The sequence below is a fragment of the Mustela erminea genome, chromosome 13 (assembly GCF_009829155.1).
Source record: "Mustela erminea isolate mMusErm1 chromosome 13, mMusErm1.Pri, whole genome shotgun sequence".
NCBI lineage: Eukaryota > Metazoa > Chordata > Mammalia > Carnivora > Mustelidae > Mustela > Mustela erminea.
Window position 1 is genome coordinate 52,335,798 of NC_045626.1, and position 26,434 is coordinate 52,362,231.

The following is a 26,434-nucleotide window of genomic DNA, read 5'->3' on the forward strand; positions in this document are numbered from 1 at the left end:
GGAGAGTCCATATTCCAACCATTTAGAGTGGAAATCTCCTAATTCACAGGCATCTGGTAGAGTACTACTCAGAAGGCTATTTCCTCTGTAGTATGGCCAAATTATGCCTCAGCTAAAGTCTGTTCTGATTTCACTTAACAAAAGCAAGCCTTGAAAGATCAAATCATTTCCCCAGAACAAACTCAAGAGCATTTATAAAAACTTAAAAACATCCAGCACCAAACAATGTAAATTCAAAATGTCTGGCATCTCATGAAACGTTATTAAGTACGCAAAGGAGCAAGAAAATACAGCCCTTTCTGGGGAGAAAAATCAATCAATGAAAACAAAACCAAAAATGTCACAGATTATAGAATTAGTCAACAAGGATATAAAAACAGTTATTGTAAGAACGGTCCATATGTTCAAAAGGGCAAAGATTAAACATGTTAAATAAAGACATGGAAAATATTATGACACAGTAGCAGAAAGTATCTGAAATGAAACACACAAAGCAAATACACTGAAAGGGAAAATGAACACAGCATCAGTGACCCCTGGTTTCAAGTAGCATGTAACTGGAGTTCCTGAGGTAGAAAAGAAAGAAGGGGATACAGGAAAAAAAACAACGTTTAAAGAAATAATGCTGAAGAATTTTCCAAAGCTGATGAAAATTGTAAACTCACAGAATCCAAGGAACTTGTATACCCCAAGCACAAGACACATCAAGGAAACAACACTAATGCATATCACAAACAAATTTCTCAATCCAGTGACAAAAAGAATCTGTTAAAAGCAGTAGAGAGAAGAAGATACATACTGAGGGACAAAAATAAGAATAACAATAGTCATTCTTTTTTTTTTTTTTTTAGATTTTATTTATTTATTTGAGAGTGAGCACAAACAGCAAGGGATAAGGAGAAGCAGCAAGGGATAAGGAAAAGCAAACTCCTCATTGAGCTGGGAGCCCAGTGCGGGTCCAGAGCGCAATGCCTGGAGCCCAATGCAGGTCTCAATCCCAGGACCCTAAAATCATGACCTGAGCCAAAGACAGGTGCTTAACTGAGCCACCCAAGTGCCCCAACAACGTCATTTTTATAGTGCACATTTGCACTATAGTGGACCATCATTTCTAAAGTACTGAAAGAAAAACTGTCGATCTAGAATTGTACAACCAGTGAACATCTATTTCAAAAAGAAGGATGAAATAGAGACTCTTTTAGACATACAAAAATAAAATTATTCATAATCAGCAGGACTGCACTACAAGCAATATTAAAGGAAATGCTTCACGTACAAAGGAAGTGGTATCAGATGGAAATCCAGATCTACACAAAGAAATGAAGAACAAAAATGATAAAAATATGAGTGAATACTGAAAAGTTTTTTCTTACTTTTAAATTTCTTTGAAAGATAAGTGACTATTTGAACCAAAATAATAGCATTGTATTGTGCAATTTGTAATACACAAATAAAATCCATGCAATAACAGCACCAAGGCTTGAAAGGGAAAATGGGATAATGCTGTTTTAAGTTCTTACAACTATGCATGTAGTAGTATAATCTTACTTGAAGGAGGTTGTGATAAGACATATATTAAAATTCTAAACTACTATAAGACAAAACAAAGAATTATAGTTAATAAGATACCATGGCGAAAATGGAATAATAAAAAAGTACTCAATCTAAAAGAAAGTAGAAAAAAAAGGAGAAAGGAAACAAATGGATTGATAGAAAACAAATAGCAAGATGGTAGATTTAAATCCAACTGTATCAATAATCACACAAAATGTAATTGTTCAAACATTCCAATAAAAAGGCAAAGATTACCCAACTGGATAAAAACCAAGACCCAGCTACATGCTGCCTACAAGAAATACAATTTAAATATAAAGACACACATAGGTCAAAAGTAGAAGGATGGAAAGTATATGCCATGCTAATACTAATTAAAAAAAAAAAAACCCTTGAATGATTATATTAGTATCAAAATAGATTTCTAAGCAAAAAACATTACCATGGATAAAGAGTGTCACTTTATAATAACAAAGTGGTCAATTCATAAGAAGATATGACAATCAAAATGTTTATGCATGAATAACAAAGCCTCAAACAGTATGAAACAAAACCTGGTAGAACTACAAGAAGAAAAAAATAAATCTACCATCCGGTCAGAGATTTCACCAATACTCTATTAACCGATAGAACAAGAAGATCGGATATAAAACACTCAGTTGAAATCCCAGTAGGCTTTTTTTATAGAAAGTGATAAAGCTGATTTTTCAAATTTATGTGGAAATGCAAAGGCAGCATAGCCAAAACAACTTTGGGGGGAAAAAAATAGAGGAGTAAATATTACTTAATTTCAAAACTACAAAGCTTTTAAAATTTTTTATTTATTTGTTTGTTTATTTATTTAAAACTGGAAGCTTAAAAACAACAACAACAACAACAACCTAAAGCCACAGTAGTCAAGATAGTGTGGTTGGTGTAGAGAAAATAAAATTGACAACAGAGATTTTAGAAATAGATTTAAAAAAAAAATGCAACCAATTGATTTTGGCAATGGTGCCAAGGCAATTCAATGGGAAAGGATAATCTTTAACTGATTGCTGAAATCACTGGATAGCCATATGCAAAATATCCCGATAATGATAACAACTTAAGACCCTTACTTTGCATAACATAGAAAAAATTAATTTGAAATGGAACGTAGATTGAAATCTAAGAGCTAATGCTATAACATTTCTAGAATAAACAGGAAAACTATCTAAGTAAACTTGATTTGGCAAAGATTCAAATATGATGCAAAAATGGCAATATACATAAAAAAGGTTTCCAACAGTATTAGGGAAATGCAAATTAAAACCACTATGCACCCACTATGAAACATCATTACTGGTGATAATGTGGAACAAATGGAATTCATATACTGCTGATTGGAATGTAAAATGGTACAAACGTCTTCGAAACAGTTGGCAGTTAAAAATTAAACATATACGGGCACCTGGGTGGCTCAGTGGGTTAAAGCCTCTGCTTTTGGCTCAGGTCATGATCCCAGGGTCATGGGATCAAGGCCTGCATCGGGCTCTCTGCTCAGCAGGGAGCCTGCTTCCCCCTCTCTCTCTCTGCCTGCCTCTCTGCCTACTTGTGATCTCTGTCTGTCAAACAAATAAAATCTTAAAAAAAAAAAATTAAACATATACAAAAAAAATTAAACATACAACTACCATATGACCTATCTGTCCAACTCCCAGGTATTTATCCAAGAAAAATAAAAAGCATAAGTCCATACAAACACTTAATAAGGATGTTCATAGAAGCTTTTGACAGTAAATGGATAAAAAACAAACTTGAACTGATACATGCATCAACATGAGTAAATCTCAAAATAATTATGCTGAGTGAAGAAAACCGGAGAAAAACGAGTAAGATTTCATTTATTTAAGAGTGTGGAAAACGCAAACTAGAGTGACAGAAAACAGATTAGTGATGGCCTGGTGATGGGCAGAGGCAGGAGAAAGGAATTACAGAGGGGCATGAGGAAATTTTAGGGATGATGGTTATGTTCATTATTTTGATCATGGTGACAGCTTCACAGGTATATACACATGGAGAATTTGCCAAATTGTACATTTTACAGAAATCAGTTTACTCTATGTCAATCGTACTTCAATAAACCTTTTTTTTTTAAAGATTTTATTTATTTATTTGACAGACAGAGATCACAAGTAGGCAGAGAAGCAGGCAGAGAGGAGGAAGCAGGCTCCCCACAGAGCAGAGAGCCTGATGTGGGGCTCCATCCCAAGAACCTGGGATCATGACCTGAGCCGAAGGCAGAGGCTTTAACCCATTGAGCTACCCAGGCACCCCCTTCAATAAACCTTTTTTAAAAACAGTGATTCTCTGAAAATATACATTACTTTATGATCTCTACATATTTCAGGATATTCTTCCCAAAATTTCTTAAATAATATACACTTTAACCTCATAATAAAGGCTAAACCACATGGCAAAACACTGGCAACAGTATCTGGGGAAAACTGAGCTTTTACCTGAAGGTTCTTCTTCAGTGACAATGATCTGTCCAGTCCAAGGTGCTGACGGGCGACCTGAACAGAGATAAATGTAAAAATCACAAAGTTCATAAATGCGGTTTCAACTGCACTCATAAACTGGCCATAGTAGCCACAAATTGGCTTGATTAACTAGTTTACTTACATATTTTCCTAATGAATCTTACTGAGCATATATATGGTGTTGTGTCTTCAAGGAACCCACAATCTGATAGAGCACAGAGCCCACCTATTTGGAGTCAACATTTCTGGAACTGTAGTTTCACAAGCAAGGTAAATAACCTAAGTTCATTTACTGTTCAGTATAGATCTCTGGAAATATGTAAGTTCTCTCATCTCTCCTTAAGAGATAGCATGTATTTGGGAGAAATGTTTCTGGAACAACTGCAAGCCCAGTAGTTATTTATGTGTAATAATGCAGCCAAAAAAAGGAGAGGGGAGCTAATCCTACAGTACAATTCAATGAAAGCAATTTCTTTCCATTATATTTTGAAAAGTATTATCTACAAAAGAAACCAGTTCAGACCTGGAGGAAGGAAAGTGGGTAAATGGGCAGGAAAAGAGGAAAATCCATTTAAATTCATTTTATTTATTCATTCATTGAAGAGGAAATTCATTGCTGTGTTCCCACAAGTAAGAGATAGAGAGAATGGTTTAACTCCTGCTTTATCAACAGATTTTCACCAGAGCTAATACAAAAACAGAAAGGTGATTTGCAAGATAACCTATTTTCAACTCAAACAAACTCAACCTTATTTTCATTGGAATTTATAAAAGAGGAGTAAATGAAGTATGAGCTGGAATTAGGAAAGAGGGAGGGAAGTCAGACAGCAGGCAAAAAAAATCAGGCAATCAAGGAGTTTGATTAGAAAAAGTCCCTAGAGAAAGGTTTTTTACTTAGCTTTTTACAATGCCACACATGTACCTAAGGTAAGAATAATGCTGCAAATATGACATAGACCAGTAGTCCTCAACCACGATGATTTTGCCCCTTGAGGATAGGATAGCAACCCCCGCCATGACAAATACTTACCTAGCTTAAATGTCTATAGAGTCAAGTTTGAAATATCCAGTGTGGTCTGAAGTGTTAATTTCCAACAATCTTTTAATGTCATTTTATGGTCTCTATTACTGAGGATACATATGGGTTCCCATGAAATAAATGTAGAGCATAAATCAGGTACCATGGTTTTGACGTTTAGATGTGGAATTTAAATATATGAAAATATTATTTTTGATTGTCTAATACGGTAACTCAAGTATAGAGATATAATGTTGTAAAAATGTGTTTTTCCTTTGATATAAAGATGCTCACTGGGTTGAGTATTAATGTGCTAAGGGGCAAATTCTAGGTTAAGAAACTTACCTTATAATATTAAGAATTAAAAGAAAAGTATATTTGGAGTGTGCTAACAAAAAATAAAAATGCTTCCCAGGCTTTTATCATATTTCATTTCAAATAGAATGCCCAGAACTCAGTTTAACAAGGAAAAGTTTTCTGAATCAAATAAAAATAAGACAAAAAATAAAGCCTTTAGTGAAGAGACAAGTCTAAAAACAAATTGGTTTTCGTTTCGTTTTTCCCCCCTAGGATAGTCTGATAGATAAAGGATTTCCTAGTCTCTTCTCCCTCTAGTGGAAGGGGGGAGGAATAACCTTGCAAAGAGATATATTGTAGTTACTTAAAACAATGACAAAAAGGTTCAAGAAGATCCTGAAAATTGAAAAATGCTTACTTTTAAGTCTAGCTTTCTCAGCTGGATCCAGAGCAGCCACAGGCTCAGAAACTCTAGATGGTAGACCTATTCCATTCTTATTCACAGCTCGAACTCGGAATATGTAAGAACGACCTTCTATCAACCCAGTGACTGGAAAACGAGCAAACTTCACAGGTGTATCATTGCATTGAGACCAGCTATCTGTGCCCACCTCACACCTAAGGGAAAGAGAGCGGTCAGCAATTATATTAAAAGAAGTGTGACTAAATTAATAGCTCCAAATCTGCAAATCCCTCCCCCACCAATTGCTTCAGACCTCCCCATAACATACCCAGCTCAAGTGTGTGGTTCAATAGTTACTTAACTGCATCCACTCAGTTCTATTCAATTGCAATGTGTCTTCTTTAAAAATAAAAATACCTCAGATCCTTCCTAAACATGCATACTTCCTTTAAACTCCCTAAAAGCAAGCAGCTGAGGGGCCTAGTGTGCTAAGCCAAAGAACTTTCTGGGGGAGAAACAGAAGCAACAGGTAGGTATGTACAATCTATACATTGGAGAGACTGAATGGAAAGATCCTCCAAACATCTCCCTGGCTGATGTCTTCAGTTCCACCATTGGTGACTTCTTTGTCGTCTTTATACATTTTCTTTTAAAAATAAAGCTGTTTGAATTAGTTAACACCTTAAATATACCTATTTATATTGTAGCATACAGTAAAGAGCATGCTTTTTTTTTTTTCTTAAGTAATCTCAACACCCAGTGTGGGCCTCAAACTCACAACCCTGAGATCAAGATCTGTATGCTCTACAGACTGCGCTAGCCAGTCACCCCTGGAAAGAGCCCACTTGATGATCATTACATGCTGTGTGGGTAGAAGGGGGAGGAGAGTATTGTAACATATTTGTTTCTTAACAGATGAGATTGGTGAGATGCAGGGAAACTCTCACACCTGGGAGGGAGAGATTACGTGCTTTGGAACCTCTGATTTCTGGTGAGGTGCTTTTACAGTAGTCTGGGATAGACTGGTCACATCCTGGAGATGAAGATGGCAGCTCATATTATGTTAGTGGCCTGATCGGCAGGGGGTGAGGGGCTTGCAGCCTGTGCTTAAATTATACAGCTTTAGGATTAACTAACTCATCAGTTTTTATGAGCAGAGCACTGAAATTTAGTTTATGTCACTGCCCCAAGATGGCTCCATGTCTAACATGTCTAATTCCCAAATAATTCGCATGGGGGACGGGTTTTAATGGCAGGGCAAAGGTGATCAGGGCAAGAGGTTTCTCTGCTTCCTCAGCCTCACCTTTCCATTATTTGATAAAGACAATAGACTTTTCCTCAACCTTATGTAAAGTGCTATGTACTATGGTTTCAATCCCTGCCCCCCACCAACCCTTAAATCTTGTCTTTATAGAAATTCTGGAGTTGCTAAGTGTAGGGTTTGGGAGGGAGCTGAGAGGCCTACGATGATTATTCAAGCTGCCCCTGTCTCCAGAGATTCCTCCTCTCTCCCGGTGCAGATGCTGTCATGGTGACCCAGTGATACTATAGTGTGCTTCCCAACCCTCATGTGGGCAGAAAGAAAGGGGGGAATGTAGCTGCTCTGGAGATATCTACAGCATTTTGGAGCAGAAAGAAACACAAATACATGGCCAGGCTGGTATTTGAATTCTAGTTCTGCGACTTATTACCTGTGGGACTTTAGGTAACTTACTGTTTTCTCACTAGCATGTGGCTTTGGGCCAGCAACTGTTTCCTACTCATGATAAGAGTAGCTACCTTTCAAATGGTGGTTATGGTTAATGGTTAATATATGTGATGTATTTAGAACAGTGTCATGCACATTGGTAATGCTTAATAAATATTAGCTGCAATATGGTTATTTTTTATTGTGACAGAGCAAAATGGACTTCTGATTGTCCCTTGTCTTACACTGATTAAGTTTGCAGATCCCTCGGAAATTGCCAAAGACAATAAAGCAGTCTCTAAGGATGTAAAAAAAATCTACCAAAAACTTCACAGGTCATCATTACTGAATGACAAAATAAAGTGGAAGTATTTAGTATAGGGTTAAATAGTATAGGATTTATTATAAAAATTTCTCTGGATGGTATTGAGCCCAATGGGCATATATTTACTTATTACCATAAATATTTGGTTTAATACACCTTGGTACAAACCTGTTGTACCACAGTGGCACAGATTATTTGTCCCTAGTGGTTTCTACAATTAGATTCTATTACTGAAAAATGGAAGAGAATTGGAGCAACTATTTGAATAGAAACTAAGTCAGATAATAATGTATTTAGGTTGATAATCTAAATTTGTTGTCTGTATTGTCCAAATTCACTGGATAATTAATGTGTAAGACCCAGTTACTATAAATATCAGAGGTTCTAAGTTTTGGAGAACGTAAATAGAAAAAATTGTAGAAAGAACACAATTTAATACTATTGATACTTGTTATTTCTTTGTCTAACTTGAAACCACACCCTATGAAATAAATAAGTTTTTGTTAATATTCCTAAAGTAGGGGCGCCTGGGTGGCTCAGTGGGTTAAACCACTGCCTTCAGCTCAGGTCATGATCCCAGGGTCCTGGGATCGAGTCCCGCATTGGGCTCTCTGCTCAGCAGGGAGCCTGCTTCCTCCTCTCTCTCTCTCTCTCTGCCTGCATCTCTGCCTACCTGTGATCTCTCTCTGTCAAATAAATAAATAAATTCTTTAAAAAATATATATATATATATTCCTAAAGTATTATTCTTTCAATTATTTAATATTTTTAAATTACTGGCATACTAGGAATGTAGACATTAAATATATTGGACACAAGCTGTTTCCAAAGTGGCCTCTTAAAAGGTCTACACATTCATAGCATTCTTGCCAAATAAGTGACTCGTATTGGTAGTCAAATTCAAAAATTATCTTTGGAATTTAGGTCAATAGATAGGGTTGTGTGTGCAAGAGACAGAGAGAGAGAAAGAGGAGGAGATCAGAATATAAAATATTTCATGTAGAAATGGTGGAAGAAGTCAAGCATGCATCTCTATGACTAAATCACTCAAACTGGAACTAGACTAAGTACTAACTTATCAATAAAATATCCCAGAATAGGACTCCCTCCATCCACAGCTGGCTGTTTCCAAGAGATAATGATATAATCTTTGTTGGCATCCAAGCACACCACGTCCAAGGGAGAGGCTGGAGCTCCTTCGATCTCTGCATCAGCATCTGTGGAGGTACAGAAGGATCCCTTTAAACCTCTCAGACAAGATCTATCACAGTCAAGCGATCCCCAGCTTAGGGCACACATTTCTTACCACACCCATAGTAGCTACATCTTTGGCCCAAGCAGAGTGAGTTCTGGTCTTAGAATTTGCTTACCAACATGACAATGTGTGCTTTTCATCATCAGTACAAAGAACATTATGTTAGAAAGGGCTCTAAAAAGAATCCATGACCTTTGCCTCATGGCCTTCGCCTGCCCAAAATGTTTTAAAGGAAAATAAATATGGGACGCCCAGGAGTCAGTCAGTTAAGCATCTGCCTGCAGCTCAGGTCATGATCCCAGGGTCCTGGGATTGAACTCTGCATCAACTCCTTGCTCAGTGGACAGCCTTCTTTTCCTCCTCCCTCTGCTGCTCCTCCTACTTGTGTTCTCCCTCTCTCTCTCTGTCAAATATAAATAAAATCTTTTTTAAAAATAAAAAATAAAGGAAATAAATATGGAGATATAGGAACCACTAGCAGAAAAGTCTAATAAGGGAAGCTGAGCCAGAAAGTCTGTTCTTAAATATCTAGCATACAGCGTTACTCAGAAATACCAACCTCTCTGAAGGGGAACAAATAAAAACCACGAAGCTTCGCCCTTCCCTCTGCTGGTCACTCCCATTTTGGGAGAGAAAAGAAAACATTCACTTTAATCAAATGTTTGTTCCCAGACTGGAGACACTTGCGAAAGGAATTCTGATGCAATATCCACATCTGAGCTTAGTTTATCAGAGTTTAGTACAAGTTCAGGATTATACAAGAGAGGGCAGTGACTGTTTATGAAATGAGATCCTCTGACAGTGGTTTCCTCAGCAGTGTCTTCAGGCACAGCTAAATGAGTGAACCAGAGATGTTTTCAGGAGGAGAGCCAAGGGGGATGAAAATAATCGGTCAATAACCCTTTCAGTGAGAGGCAGGGTTCCTGGAGGTGGGGTTCACATTGCCAATTTCTCCTGACCTCTGGTCCCCTTCTTCATAACTGCAGTTGGCCGGAGAGGAGGCTGCGACGTGTTGGAACCACTCATCTCAAGGAAAACACTTCTGTTGACTGTATAAACACTTTTCTTTTATAATGAGCTATATACTTCTGTAACTCTTATGAATTACTAAGCCATTTGATATTAAGGCAGAAATATTTGTGCACTTCTGAATTTGGGATAGGTTTGCACTGCCTGTGAGGAGCTCAGATCACTTTGGTTTTGAATATTCTGTCTCTTGCCCCCACGAACCTGTAGGAAAGTGTTTTAGGCAACTTCTCTGGCATGAGTACTATATGAGAACATAACTAAATCATGGACCCTAAAAGCGAGCGTTTCGGTGGGAAGAAAATTCTTCCCTTCCAGGGTTTGAAAGCACTGGATTGGGGGTGGGGGAGAACCTACTAATGGTGAAGTTAGAGCAGAACTAGAAAGGGGTAGAGATGCTGAGGTTAATAGGCCTCAAGTGACAGAAGAAGGATGCTAGAAAGCCGCTCAGTTGGGAGGAGACAGCTGGCAACCTCCATCCATGTTCTTTTGCTACAGTCCCAAAATGTAACAACAAGGAATCCCTGGTTCAGACTATCCATAGTATGTAACAGAGCGTGGCAGACAGTAGGAATCCAGGGAACCATTTTTCAGCATATTTATAACATTGCTTGGCCCATGCCATTCTTAGGGTAAGCTAAACAGTCTTTCTAAAAACAGGTTCTGTGTAGGAGCTGCTGGAAGCCAAATCCAGATACTGTGTTATGCTGGGACACATCTGTGCTCCTGGCTCTCAGCAGCTGCTGGAGAACGCTTGACCACTGCTCCCACTTGGCCAGCGGCAGGCCTTTTCCTAGCCCGTGTCCTTTTTCCCAACCCTCCAAAAAGCAAAACTTTTGTACTTTTGATTAACTGTGTAAAAGATTAGACTGCTACTCTATATTTTGCCTTCTGACACAAGCCAGTAATAACTTTTTTAGAAATATAAGTAACTCTATTCTCTTTAGTATAAAAGCAGTGTTTTCTTATAAAAAGTGATAATCAAAAAATATGTTAAAATCCTCTTTAATTTCATAATTCAGAGACAACGACTACTAACATACTGGCCTAGATTTTTCTAGATTTTTTTCTATATTTATAAGCTCAAAAGTGATTTTTTTTAAATAAAAACAAGATTGGACTATATAGTTTCATGTTAATGTATTTCCATATCAGTAAGAATAGATATACACCATTTGTTTTCACTGCTGTGTGGTATTCTGTTGTTTACATGGAGCATTTATTATACTTTATTTTATAACTCCCATGGGTAGGTATCTAGATTTCTTCTAGTTTTTCCCAATACATTTTTCTTACCTTTGCCCACTTCAGTTCCTAGAACTAGAATTGATGGATGTGCTCTTGATACATAGTAGCAAACATCCTGAGAAATGTTGAAACAATTGATACCAGCAATGGACAGGAGTGCTATTCCCTTCATTCCTTTATCCCAGTGGATTTTAAAAATCCTTTAAATCTTTGCAATATGATAAAAATGTTACATCATTTCAATTTTCATTTCTTTGATTACTAGTGAAAACCTTTTCATCTATTTGTCATTTGTAATTGTTTTTTCAAGACATTTCTAGCCTGTCCTTTACCACTTTATCATCTCTCTCCCTCCATGCAGTGGAAGGGGTAGAGGAGGAAAGAATATACAAAATACATAAGTCTAGAAAAATATGTAATAAAATAATAACATTGGAATAGCTTTTCTCTTTCTTCTTTTTTTTCTTTGCCTATTTACATGATCTAATTTTTTTTTTTTTTTTTACAAAGAACACACACTACCTATGTAATAAAATATGTGCAGCTCTGGAATGGGTTTCTGCAGACACAGTGCTTTATACACTGATCATTCTGGTGCAGAAGCTATTTTCTGAGCAGCAAAAACATCTGAGCTCTAAAAATGCACTGAAATGGTGTCATGCAGTTCAATGTATACAGAGTTTTATAAAACACATAAAGTGTCATTTAAAATATGCCGGTAATTTCTTAGGATTCCTGGCTGGCTGAGGTGGTGGAACATCTGACCCTTGATCAGGGGGTTGTGAGTTTGAGCCCCAAGTTGGGTGTAGATATTACTTAAAAACAAAATTTTTACCAAAATACCCAACATGTTACCACTTTCTTAAAAGGTTAAACTTAAATTTAACATATGACCCAGTAATTCCACTTATATGTCTCTCCCCAAGAGAGATAATAACATACATCCATGAATATGAACATAAATGTTCATAGCAGAATTATTCATCATAGCCAAAGAGTAGAAACAATCCAACTGTCCAATTGGTGAATGGATGGACCAAAAGAGTCTTCTCCATACATTGCAATAGTAGTACTTAGCAATAAAAAAGAACAAACTGTTAAAATGTGTTATAACATAAACGAACCTCAAAATAGATGTTTTACTGAAAGAAGAGAGATATAAAATTCCACATACCATATCCAGAAATGTCCAAAGAAGGCAAACAGAGACAGAATGTAAGTTAGTGGTTGCCTATGGGCTGGTCTGGGAATGACAGTGTGGAATGGGCAAAGAAAACCCTCAGGGGTGATGAAAATGTTCTTAAACGGATGCTAGGTGATGACTGCACCCTCTGTAAATACTCTAAAGCACTGTCTACTCAACATAGGTGGATCTTTCAGTTTATCAAGTATACTTCAATAAAGGTTTTTTTTAAAAAAAAGAATCTAAAATATATCATTTAAAATAAACTTATAAGTAACATTTTTTTCTAAAAGTTCGTAAATTCACAAAGCAATTACTGAAATTTATCTTTCCAATTTTGTCTTTCCCATTTATCTTCTCAGTTCTCTCACATAAGTTTATATAAAACACATAAAGTGTCCTTTAAAACAAAATGGTAATTTCTTGGGGTGCCTGGCTGGCCAAGGTGGTGGAGCATAAGACTCTTGATCTGGGGGTTGTGATTTCAATCCCTATATTTTGTATAGAGATCACTTAAAAAGAAATCTTTACCGAAACAAAACCCAAAAAACAACATGTTAGCAATTTCTTAAAAAGTCGAACACAAATTTAACATGTGACCCAGCAATTCCACTTGTTGGTCTCTACCCTAAACTGATCAATTTTAGAATCTTTCCATTTCCTTATTTTGTAGATTTGAAAACTAGCTTAAGTATAAATTCCAAATTTCGATGCCATCTCTCTGTCTATAGTCAATAATGTGAAGCCTGCTCTAAATCTGGTGGAGAGCCACAATTCTGGATATAGGCATGGAGAAATGTTACTGAGAAAACCTAGACTGTATCAGAGTTTCTAGACAAAGCCCATGAAAGAATCGCCAAGGCATAAGTAATTAAGGTTTTTTTCTTGAATCACCAGAGATACAGTCCTTATCTAACCAGATTTTTCCAGGTGGTTTGTCTACATAAACTTACTCGCTGATGAGTTTCAGTGTGTCTGTCTTCACGTGATTTATCCAGAGGCTAACACCCTGACATCTGACTTTGCCCACAATACTTTTGTGTTGTAGAAAGTCTAAAACATTTTCAGATGATGTACATATTCATGTCTCTCTCTCTCTCTTTAATATTCATGTATCTTTATCAGTTGTTCTAGGACAGAATTCCACAATTACTACTGTTCCCTGGGGGGCTGTGTGCTGCTAACCATTCCCAGTATCCATTTTCCTTTTAGTACTAGAAGCCCCAGCTTCAGTAGGCAACATGGCCACTCAGCTGAACACATGACACCCTAGCTTCCCTCACTGTGAGATGTGCCTGTGCTAAGCGTTCACCATGCAGAAGTGATGTATACGACTCTGCACGTCCCCATCCACTTCCTCTCTCTCCTTTTCCCATAGGCTGGGATGAGAACACAGGATAGCACCATGGGGACCATGGAATAACAATGTAGATGGGACCTGGGACTCTGAACCACGCCCCTATTTCTGAATTGATAGACATAGGGGAGAAATAAGCTTTTTTGTTTCATCAGCTTAGCCTAATTAAAATCCTAGGTTAGGCATCAGAAGACCTGTATCCTAGATCCACTTTTGCTTTTAACTAACCGTGAGGCTTTTTTTGGTAAATCACTTTATTTTTCTGAACCTCAGTTTCTGCATCTTAAAATTAAGGGATTTGACTAGAATGGGAATCTTAACTTTTTTGAGCCAGCCTTTGGCAGACTGACAAAGTCTAGAGGCCCCTTCTTGAAATAATGCTTCCAAATGCATAAAATAACATACATGAGATTGCCAAAGAAACTAAATATATTGAAATACAATTTTAATCAGACCCTTTGAGAGTCTGTGGATCCCAGTTAAGGACACCTGACCTCTAAAGTTCCATTTTGATCAAAATTCCTATGAGTTTATGATTCTCTTTAGTACACAAAAGACTTTTTAAAAATTAGTAAGTCTCCTATATTGTTTATACTTTAGTTTTCTGTATATTATGATGTTTTGACACCTTAAAAGCCTTTCTGACTGCGAAGGCACTACCCTCCCCCCCACACACCCAGGGCTAGCCAATTCTTGGAGATCGCAGCCACTCAGCCAGGAGCCGGCCTTTGATAAGCAAACTACCAATCCAGAGCTGTGCCTCCTCTATCTGGCCTGCACACCCTAGGAGGCCACACCTTAGCAGGGCCAGGGAGCAGGCTGCTAGGGACCAAGCCTATAGCTTAGAGTCTACCAAAATGATTCAAACTAGCCAATCCTAAACTGTTTATCCTGCCCTGCCTCCCCTTTCCCACAGAAACGCCAATAAAAGTCATGGCCTAAGGTCTCACCTCCCTCTGCTCCTTCCCTAAGTACAATAAATTTTATTTTCCCGATCTTCTCCTGTGTCCCCTCTTGTGGCCACACCTGACTAACAGCACAGAAGAGAACACATAACAGGCCTGCTGCCTGGAAGTGTCAGTGGTCTTCCAGATGTGCTGCGATCCCATGTAGAAATAATATCCCCACTTGTAGAGAGCCAAACCATTCAAGACACAGGTGAACAAAGAAAGACTCCTAAAATCACACAGCTTGCCTTAAGGATTAAGTTGTAGCACCCTGTTTCCTAGTTCATTAAAGGTGAAACTATAAAAAAGGGGTCTGGAGTGAAATAATGAAATTGCTCCCTGGAATAGATATTAAAGAGTAAGTCCCCTGTAGCCCACCACTCTTTTATGGCAGCTTCGGTAAATTGAAATGGCTTTTTGTATTGTTGGGATAGAGCATCTCTACTCTAACACCTGTAAAGAGCTGCACTGGTAACTCACTGAGGATAGAATCCTGAAAATCCTTGACAGTAACACAGTCTGGCTCTGGTAGCTTTGGGTTGGTGCCTCAGGATTAACCTTTTTATAGGAGTTCTAATTTTATTGGAAGTTAACAACTCTATGCCATGTATTCTGGAAGAATTTTCAAATGGCTCTTTCATCTTACAAAAACCATGTTTGGATAGATTGACTTGGCCTCCGTGTTTTAAACCTTCTTGGGTGTTCTGCTTTTTGCTGGGCCTTACCTCGAACAAAGACATAAGCGCTATATTGTTCATAGTATTCTCCCATTCGTACACGGATTGTGTAGAGGCCTTCATCTTCTTTGTTGAGATGAGAAAACGTCAGTGTCGCTCGATCTCCACTCCAAAGTGTTTGCACCCATTTGGATGAAGAAATAGGTGCTCCTGGAAATTTTTTTAAAAGTAAGAAAATTAACTGAGTTTTCCCTCCATTGCTCCCTTCCTTTCCCATCCTTCCCCCCCTCTTTGGCTCCCTCCCTCCCTCTCGCTCTCCCTCTTCTTCCATACTGAAAGCTCTTCAGTCTACTGTCAGTAGAAGTCTCTAGGGATTTGAGCCATTCTGCCATGCTTACATTGATAAAAAATACTATATCAGAAGCGAAGGGAGCAGGGCCAAATACATAATCTGCAGGGTCCAGTGCAAAATGAAATTGCAAAGCCCCTGTTCAAAAAGCAGAGAAAAAATACAGTTACAGACACTAATATATAAGGCTTTTTCCTCCAAAAATATTTTACTCTATATAAAATATAATTGGGGTAACACAATTGGCAAAAAATATTTTCTCACAATAAGTTTTATATACAAAAATAATTTTTATTAATGTAATAGCTTGATTGATAAGATATTTCAGGCTTGCTTTTCAAGTAGGTCATCAGATTTATACTTTCAGCAACTTCATTTTAACTCAGTATAATTGAGGGGCACCTGGGTGGCTCAGTCGGTTGAGTGGCCAACTCTTGAGTTCTGCTCAGGTCATGATCTCAGAGTCATGAAATTGAGCCCCACAATAGTGCTCAGGCAGAGTCTACTTGTTCCTCTCCCTCCTCCTCTGACCCTCCCCTCACTACTCCCTCCCCCCAAATAAAGAAATAAATCTTAAAAAAAAAAAAAAAAGTAACCTCAGTCAGTCACTCTTTGCAAATTCAAGATCAGAAATTAATTGATAATTTTTAATTTTGAGAAGGATCTTGCTGCTGATGCAACTATTACTATAGCTATTAGGATATTACATACTTAAAATATTATATAGTTTTATACTATAGAGAATTATATAGATAAATTCTTGTGACATTTACATTGGTTAACTTTCTGGTACATTATTTCAAAATATAAATTTTAGTACTCTAGAGTTAATGATGCTTAGGGGACAAAATTTCTAAGAAAATTTGACTTTATGTAGATCAGTTTCACATAAGTCTGAGTTTAATTTTAAATGTAATTTTACATAATAATATTTTGATATTTTCTCTATCATATTCAGTAAATTGTGGAAGGTATACAAGAGGCTGAAAATGATTTGTTTATAATTCATGTGTCAGTTCATGCATTCTATCGCTGTATCTTCAATTACAAGGAAAAATTAATTTTAAGATTATCTTCCTTGTGAATACTGCTTCATTCACAGTTTCATATGAAAATAGTGTTCTTTTTCATCAAATGTGACAATCTTTAAATGTAATTTACATTTCTAAGCCTCTGAATATTTGCTGTACATTTATAGCAGTTTTCAAAACCAGGGATTCTAAACTCTTTTTACGGAATTCCAACAACTGCCTCATATACTTTACTGCAATGTCTCTATTACATGATTTTTACTTTATAATATTTTACTGACAAAGTTTACTGCCTGCTTGCTAGTAGTTCCTGTCCGGATGCTCAGGGCAGTAAGTTAGTATTTGTGCAGACTGCATAGCAATGAGCTCTGGGGAAGGACAGATAGGCTGGGAAGCTCCGACTACAGGTTCCCATGCTGCCCCCACTTGGAGCTCCTCCTCTTCCCTTGGGGCCATGTTCCCCCATTCACAGTGGTTTTGCCATTACTGGCTTCGGTCTGGACCCAGATGCTCCAGACTGCTCCAGGTACTGGGGTGCACAACTGAAGTTCAGGCCAACTGCTCAGTGAGCACACTGCTCTCTGCCCACCATGCTGAGGGGTCAGTGGGCATGCTCCACAGTCCCAATGGATTCAGTGGACTTCCCTTAATTTTACGAAATAATATTAACTTATAAAATGAATATATAAGTAATTTACAAAAGTGCATTTTTTGTCATCCTTTCCACAGATTACTTGGTGATAAGAAATTACAACCTCCGCAAATATGTTACAAAAGTCCTGCTACTTTGATATAAGTATAAAAACTCTTTCAACGTCCAGTAGGTCATGCCTTCTAATGTCCAGATTCTGTCAGTTCTGATAAACAAGTCTGTGGTCTATGGACTCTTGTGCTCTGGTGCCAAGCCCCGTTTGCTCCCCATCTGGTGAATAAGAACCTAAGTGAGAATTCATCATAAAGGCTCACCATTTCGGTACCACTGGATCTCTGGCTGGAAGTGCTTAATTTCAGGAGTGATAACTACACGGCAGCCTAGACTCATTGTCTCGCCCTCTCTTCCAAAAGACACATCAAACTTGTCATCAAAGTGGATCTCAAACTTGGATGCATAACCATAAGGGGTCACACCAACTGGGTACAACAAAAACAAACATCAGTAATTTTGTTTTTTCTCATCAAAGAGACACTAGCATTTTAATAAGTGGTCACAGCAAACACTGATCAAAAGAGTTATCTGGGAAAAAATTAAATCTTATAAAGAAGTACATGGCACATTCCCATATATTATGATGTGAAATGGAAATTCTTGCTTCATTGGTCAGATAAGCTCAATATTTATTTTTATTATTGCAATGAATAGAATTTTAAGGGGCAGGTTTAAGGGGCAGGCATAATACCTCACACAGGATGTAAGTGAATACCACATTTAGGTTAGACTTAAATACTTAGCACAATATATGTACTTTTTAGATTCCTAGTTCATTTAAAACTCAGCCACTGTACTCTCCAGACAAACCAGCCATATCAATTACTCATAAAAACAGAGTTTTCTAACTTAATGGAAAAATTCTTTGCTTCAGTGTTTTTAATGATCTGAGTGAGAAAAAAAAATATAAGAAATTTTAAACTGAAAAGTTTATAATATTGTGACTTTAAAAAATATTTTTCTTAAAAATATCTTACTTACAGATTGAGTGAATACCTACATCAAAAAGCCTCCCAGGTTTTATTTCTTCTTTTCTCAAGGGAAAGAGCTTGGGAAAATGACTTGTTAACAGTTTACCATGCCACATACTTGAACTTGACATGTTGTCTAATCCTTACAAAAACCCCACAGCACATTTTTTTTCCCTCTCTTTCAGATGAGAATGGAGAGGTTCACAAAAATAATACACAACTAATGTCCAGGTTTCAAAGGTATTATGTGTGAAATTGAAATTCAAACCCATAGCTGCCTTGACTCTAGAATTTAGGCCCATCTCTGATATTTCATCTCTCTTCCTAACGCCTCTTAGAAGTAATTTGAAAATGCAAGCCAGAATTTATTGAGTTCAACTTGTGCCAAGTATTGTTCCCAGTGTTAAATATCTATTAACTCAAACCTCATAACAGCTCTCTTGGGTAAGTTCCATTCTCATCTCTCTGTTTTATAGGTGGGGAAACAGAAGCATAGGGAGGGCGAATTAACTGCCCATAATGACCCTGTAGGGCCAGGATTTACCCTGGCAGGCTGTTTCCAGAAGCTGTACTCTCCAGCAATACATGATAGTGCCTTGAATCTGTGTGTCCTCTGGCAGCCACTAACCAAGAGTGAAACAACTCTTTGAAGCACAGTTTCCATCTACTCAATTTCTAAATGATGATGTCCCACTGAGATCAAAAGTGAAACAATTCAATCAGACTTTGTTGTCTGGGAGGCCAGGCGGGCTCCAAAGCTGCCTATGGGTAGAGATAAGGGTTACAAAATAGAGATATGGGTTATATCGGGGTTTGGCAAATCTGTGAGCTGGATCTGGACTGCCTCCTTCTTTGCACCATTAGAAATAATTTTTTGATTTTTTAATGGTTGAGATAGAATCAAAGATGTGACATGTGCAAAGTCATAGGAAACTCAAATTTCAATGTGCATAAATAAGATTTTATTGGAACACAGTCATGCTCATTCATTCATCATTTCTATGGTGACTTTAGTGTAGCAACGGTGGCATTGAGTAGTTGTGCCAAAGACCATACGGCCCACAAAGTCTAAAGTATTTATAATTTACAAGTTAGTTAGTTTACAAATTACAATTACAGGAGTCCTTTACAGAAAATGGCAATTCCTATTTTAGTATATGGTTTAGAGGGGTGCCTGAGTGGCTTGGTCAGTTAAGCATCTGACTCTCGATTTTGGGTGCTCGCTTCGGCAGCACATATACTAAAATTGACTCTCGATTTTGGTTCAGGTCATGGTCTTGGGGTCATGAGATCAAGCCTTGGGCTTGTGATGGGCATGGAGCCTGCTTATTCTCTCTCCCCTTCTCTCTCTCCCTCTTCCTCTGCTCCTCACTCCACCAAAAAAAAAAAAAAAAAAAAAAAAAAAGAATATGGTTTAGAGTTAGAAGGACTAACTTATAAGTCCCTACTCTACCATTATGTGTGGTCTTACCTCATGATTTAACCTCTTGAAAAATATTTCCTCATCTGTGCAGCACAGATAAAAGACACCTATAGGCTTTGAGAGAGTGTTAAACAACCACTGTATGTAACAAAATGTCTTAGTATGCTGTCTGGTACAACTGATCAGTATATAATAACTATTAAAACAGAACCACAGGCAGGGAGCTTTATCTATGATACTTATCAGCATACTCCAAGCACCTAAACCTATAACTAGCCATAGCAGATGCATAATATATAAGTTGGGTAAATGAATAAAAGCCCTCTGTTCTTTGTTAGGAACAACTGCACTCAATTCAGGGACCAGTCAGAGAAAGATCTGAAAGATTAAGAAGTTAGAGAAGTTAGGTTGAGCTGGGCTTTTAGAGCCTGGTTTGATGGAGAAGCGAGAAGTGGAAGAAATATGGATGATGATATGGCAGGGGAAGGAGCAGGATACATTCAGATGATTGAAAATAAATAATTAATAAACCTGTCTTAGGGACAATGGAAGGTCAGTCATAGGTTCAGAATTTTCAACTATTCCATCTCAGTATAAATCAACTGATGCGAGAAAAGCATGATTTGGGGTGTGTTCCTTCTTCACTCCTACCATCATTGCCTCCCAACCACCCGTGGTATTGATACCAAAAATGAAAACTTGGAATATTAAAATTAGGAGCCATCCCATGAAATAGATCAAACCAACCAGAAAGGTGAAAAACTGACACATGAGAAAATATCTTCATCAAGCATTTTCAAAACTATCACTTATTTTTTAGTAATCAGAAAATAAGTTCAGGCTTGGCTACCTTTCTCGGTCTGACCCCTGAAAGCATCGAATTATTTGAACAACCTTAAGGGTTTTACTTTTATTGCTTCTATGAAAAGATGTTCTGACATAGGTGAAATGACCGAAGTTCACAAATTACCACAGATTAGAATATTTTTAATAGGGGCGCCTGGGTGGCTCAGTGGGTTAAAGCCTCTGCCTCCGGCTCAGGTCATGATCCCAGGGTCCTGAGATGGAGCCCCGCATTGGGCTCTCTGCTCAGCGGGGAGCCTGCTTCCCTTCCTCTCTCTCTGCCTACCTCTCTGCCTACTTGTGATCTCTCTCTGTCAAATAAATAAAATCTTTTTTTTTAAAAAAAGAGTATTTTTAATAGTTTATTATTAAAGCACATTTAGACAACATTTTACTTGTTTGTTTATTTATTTTCAGAGAAGGAGAGGGAGTGGGTGAGAGAGAATCTTAAGAAATAGGCTCCATGCCCAGTGTGGAGCCCAACATGGCGCTTGGCCTCATAACCCTGAGACTATGACCTGAGCCGAAATCAAGAGTTGGGTGCTTAACCAACAGAGTCACCCAGGTGCCCCTAGATTTCATTTTAAATTGCACTTCATAAATTAATGTACTTATTTATTCCTTCATTGTATTCTGTGTCAGGAATTGGGGTTTAGAGATAAAAGGTCCAGCTTTGCCTTCAAGTGGCTTGTAAGCCAGTTAACAGCATTCAGTGTGGTGGATGCTGTGATAGAGGTGCCGTGGTCTCACCGGGGACACCCAACCCTGACTGAGTAGATGTGGGGGTGGCAGTGGGAGTCATACATGGATTTCTCCAGAAGGTGATGCTTACCTGGACGCTCTGATACGGGACAGACTTGGGGTGGGGCGGGGGGTTGGGGGGAGGTGTAGTGAGCATGGTTAAATCACCCACCCAGGTTTGTGTCATGATCTTTTTCAGTTAACACAGAAAGACTTAAAAACATTTGCCATTTTAGCCCATCATATCTGGGCTTTTAGAAAACCGGAATGAAGCAGTTATATTCAGAAAGAGAATAGTAACCAAAGAATCTAAAAAGTAAAACCCAGCGTAAATAGCAATTATACACATACTAGCACATATTATAATAATCCTTTTATTTCAGCATTGTGGAATGGCTTATGCTGCTGTCTTTTAAATAGAGATGACACTTAGCAAATATATTTTTAAACTTACAGCTGAGGGGCAGGGTGGAAACCCCAGCACGGAAGCGAGTCTCATCAAACTCTCCCTTATATCCTAAAAAAGAAAGCAGAAATGCACGTGAACTTGCTTCCTGATTTATTTTTTAGCCATAAAAAAAAAAATTTTTTTAAATACACTTTGAATAAAACATGGGGAGTAAACCTACTCTTCACCACAACTGAAGCATATGCTGAAAGCTCCCCTTTAACGTTCATCGCAGAGGCCCGGTACTGAGCAGTGTCTTCGAAATCACATCTGAAAGGACAAGATGGAGATGAGTGAGCACTGCTGCAAGCTCTTCTATCAAGGATCTCTTTGCTAACACAGCACACTGCAAATCACTGACCAGCATGTGGCTCAGGGGGACTTTTGATGAAGCTGACCCCTATCCAGCTCCCTGCAGGATTTTACATAACACAAGATACCTACTACAGTTTCAGGCCAGCAGCACAGTGTGGAAGGAGGACACCTACAGTCCACTGTGACCCTAGTCCAGGTTCATTTAAAATATCCAAAACACCCCATGTCAACAATCTGTTGAGCATGTACATTACAGCATGAATAGTGTTAACAATTGACCAGTCTAAAGTGGTGTCAACAGCAGAACATGTCTGGCCATGCAGATAACCTTCCAGAGCACCCCAGGGGTACAGCCTTCCTGCTGACCTCCCTTGGGGGTAGTTTCACTCTGGAGGCAACAACTGAGAGGGAAAGACACAGCCTCTCCTGCAGGACTCCCACAGCCTCCCTGAGCTACGAACTGGATCTGGATCTGTCTAATGTGTGGTTTGGTGTTGTAGCTTCAAAGTACAAATATGGTATTTATCTCTCAACTCAACTAAGGTTCAGGTTACACTTGGAGTTTCAGCCCACAGCACAACATAACAGTGCCATCTGGAAGTTCCTGTAAGTTATAATACAGAAATTGGGATGTGTTTAATAATGGAGTAAAAGAGAGAATGATCTCAGAGATGAACAAGCTAAGATTTCAAAGCAGATCACTTTGTGTCTCATCATAACCAGTGTCTGTGTTCTTCGTTGACCTTCTGGATTTAGTGTCATTTGTGAAAAATTCTTTCTCGTTTAAATTTTATGGACATCAATGGAACTCCAGGAAGGACAATATGGTTGCCTTTCTCATAACTATTTAATTATAAAGCACCCACGTAGCTCTCTGCAGCCTCAGTAGTATCCCCAACTGGCAGAACTAAAGTGCCTTTAGGTCAAGGTCAGTGCTTGACCAATGTCCCAGGGCCCTAGGGTCCTTCTTGAAACCCAGTACCACGTGTGTCATCTGCTCTGATCAGAATGATATAAATTTTACTTTGACATCTCAGCATGTCATGGTTTCATGTGAACTGAAAATGGTGGGACTGCTTCATCTACATAACCAGGCTTGGGTTTCAAAACTCTATTAGGAGATAGAATAAACGTTTGAGGACTCAGAAATTTTGATGTGGGGTTGGCTTTCTAAATTTTGCTTTGAATTTTGCTTTAAAAAATCCCATGTCCAGTCCTGCCTCCATCTGTAGTCTGATAGGCTTGGTACATAGTTTCCTGCACTTCCTGGGGAGCTGAAGGAGAGAATTTATCCCAGTGCAGCTTCCTTTCACTGCTACTCACCTCATTCTCCATCCTTTGCTGATTCAAGGCAAAAAAGGATGATGGTGATAATATTGATTTGGAATGGGGAAGGATCATTAAATATAAATGCCTATTTATGTAAATTATTTTCTCACTAATTTCTAAGAAAAGCTCTGAAGTATATAAAAGGATAAGCTAAAAGGTACAAATGAACTTTTTTTCTCATCATCTTTAAATTCAAATGTAAGATCACTTTGTGAGCATGTTGCATTGGGAAGAAAGGGGGACAGTGGTAGTTAACTGCTGGGATGCCTCCCCAGGTAATTGTCAAGCGACACACATGGACCCCGGCATCCTCTTACGCATTGATCTCCAGAGTGTGCATTCCATATCGACTCTCAATAATATATTTTCCAGGGTTTGCGTGGACGTTGATCGGTACCTGGTTTTTATACCTGTGAAACAATGGAAACAAGGCAAAGTAAGTGGAAATAAAAATAGCTTTATGATTAGAAGCACACACACAAGTGATTCTGAGTTTTTGAAGGGACAACTGTAAACACGACACTGAGGTTAGCAGCAGCATCTGTTCAATAAATACAAATCTACGGCAGACTAAATAAAATACACTATAAATACAATAAAACTTCTTGATGAGTGTGCTTTCCTCTCCTCTAGCACAAATATTACACGAAGAAATTGACTGTTTATAACAATGTGGTGCAATGATCTTGAAGTCGTGGGATCAAGCCCTGCATCAGGCTCCTGCTCAACAGGGAGTCTACTTCTTTCTTTTTCCCTTTCTCTCATATAAATAAAAAATAAAAATAAAAACTTTTAAAAAAGAGTACATAGTATAATGATTGATTTATATAAAGTACAAAATCATATAAGACCAAATTACTGCTGTCAGAAGTCAAGAGAGTGATTTCCCTGGGGTATAGACCCCAGATATGGAGGATGCATCTTGGGGGATGATATTTTTGGTTTCATGTTTGGGTGCTGGTGATGCAGGTGTGTGGTCTACAAAAACTCATCAAAGCTCTACATTTATATGTAATATGGACATTTTGTGTGTGTATATTATACTCCAATCAAAGACCTAAAGAAAAACTTATCCACTGTTGGCAACACAGAAAGGAAGTCTTTGTGTTGGGGGTTTTATTGTTGGCTGTCTTGTGTAGGATGAAAGCAAAACATTCTTCCTACTAACATTCTTGCCTGTTGTTAAAAACAGTGTCATTGTATTGAAAGCTCTTGTATTTAAGTGTTTTGTTCTGTTAAAAGCAAGCATGGCTCTCGGCTTGGAAGAACTTAAATACCAATCATGAAAGAAAAAGTCTGACAAATAAAAGCTGAGAGATTTCCTTTTTCTGGCTGTCCTATTCCTGGTTAAGCCTCTCAGCCCTCAGACGGTGGGCCTACATGGAAGGACCCCTCTTGAGACACCATCTCCTGAGTCTGGAAGTAGCACCTTGATTCTTTACCCCGTCCTCTTGCCCTCAATAGCCAATGACTACGGAGTAAGACCAGGCTTTTCTGCTGAAGCCATTTTCCATCCAAAAGAAGAGCTAGATTTCACTTGTTTCCCCTTTAGACGCCCTGCTTCATGTGCAAAATGTAAATAACACTAATAATCACAATGGAGACAGAGCATTTACTATGAGCCAAGGAAGATTCTAAGTGTTTTACGCACTTAGGGTAATTCACAGGGTGCCTGGATCTCAGTGGGTTAAGCCTCTGCCTTTGGCTCAGGTCAGGATCTCAGGATCCTGGGATCAAGTCCTGCATCGGGCTCTCTGCTCAGCAGGGAGCCTACTTCCTCCTCTTTCTCTCTCTCTCTCTCTGCCTGCCTCTGCCTGCTTGTGATCTCTGTCAAATAAATGAATAAAATCCCGAAAGAAAGAAAGAAAGAAAGAAAGAAAGGAAGGAAGGAAGGAAAGAAAGAAAATTCAATCCTTGGGCACCTGGGTAGCCCAGTCGGTTAAGTGTCTGCCTTCGGCTCAAGTCATGATTCCTGTGTCCTGGTATCAAGCCCCACAAAAGGCTCCCTGCTCAGTGGGAGTCTGCTTGTCCCTCTCCCTCTGTCCCTACCTTCCTGCTCGTGCTCTCTCTTGCTATCTCTCTCTCTCTCTCAAATAAATAAGTAAAATCTTAAAAAAGAAGAAGAAAATTCAATTCTTAATGACAACTGTCTGAGATAGCACTATTTTAAATATCATTTTCCAGATGGAGAAACCAAGGCATGGAGAGGTTACGTAACTTGCCCCAGTTCACACAGCTAGATAGCAGAACTGAGATTTGAACCCAAGCATCCAGCTCGTGACAACATATGATGCTTCCATTTTCCAAATATTCTCTGGTTAGCTGCATTTTATTTCGTTAGACTTCTGTAAATGATTATAACGAGGGTTGGGAGCAAGGAAAGTAGTGAAAGGGGAAATAAAGAAAGGAAATAATCTTCCGTCAGTTCCTTCTTCTCCCCAACTTGCACACTCACACGAGCGCGCGCACACACACACACCCTATGTCCCTAAAACTTATTCATTTTCTGTACTTTTAAAAATGTGCCATTCTCCTATACCTAGCAAAATCCCAGCTCATCCTTCGAGGTTCAGCTCAAATGCCATTTCTTAAATAAAGTCCTCCCTGAAATCCCACACGATATTAACTGTTCCTGCCTCTCTATACCATTGTTACTTGCGTCAAGCTGCAAGATAGAACCTTCATCAGATTTATGGTTGGATAGGTGTCTCTTCTATTAAGCTGTCATTGCCTTTGTGACAGGGGTAGTGTCTGATGCATATTTACTCTATATTTATTCTACTTATTCCCACTCTCA

At 38.4% G+C, this 26,434-nt stretch overlaps 1 protein-coding gene across 8 annotated transcripts in view; it reads right to left on the reverse strand.

The window, feature by feature from the left end:
- The window catches only part of MYOM1 (myomesin 1), a 161,579-nt gene that overhangs the window by 66,742 nt on the left and 68,403 nt on the right, over window positions 1-26,434 (reverse strand). For all 8 annotated transcript variants that reach the window (XM_032309700.1, XM_032309701.1, XM_032309702.1 and 5 more), the window contains 8 exons: window positions 23,955-24,047; window positions 22,175-22,263; window positions 22,000-22,062; window positions 17,828-17,992; window positions 15,530-15,691; window positions 8,864-9,005; window positions 5,792-5,991; window positions 4,035-4,091 (listed from right to left, as the gene is read on the reverse strand). In XM_032309700.1, coding sequence (XP_032165591.1) covers window positions 4,035-4,091; window positions 5,792-5,991; window positions 8,864-9,005; window positions 15,530-15,691; window positions 17,828-17,992; window positions 22,000-22,062; window positions 22,175-22,263; window positions 23,955-24,047 — 971 coding nt within the window. The remainder of the gene's footprint in view (window positions 1-4,034; window positions 4,092-5,791; window positions 5,992-8,863; window positions 9,006-15,529; window positions 15,692-17,827; window positions 17,993-21,999; window positions 22,063-22,174; window positions 22,264-23,954; window positions 24,048-26,434) is intronic.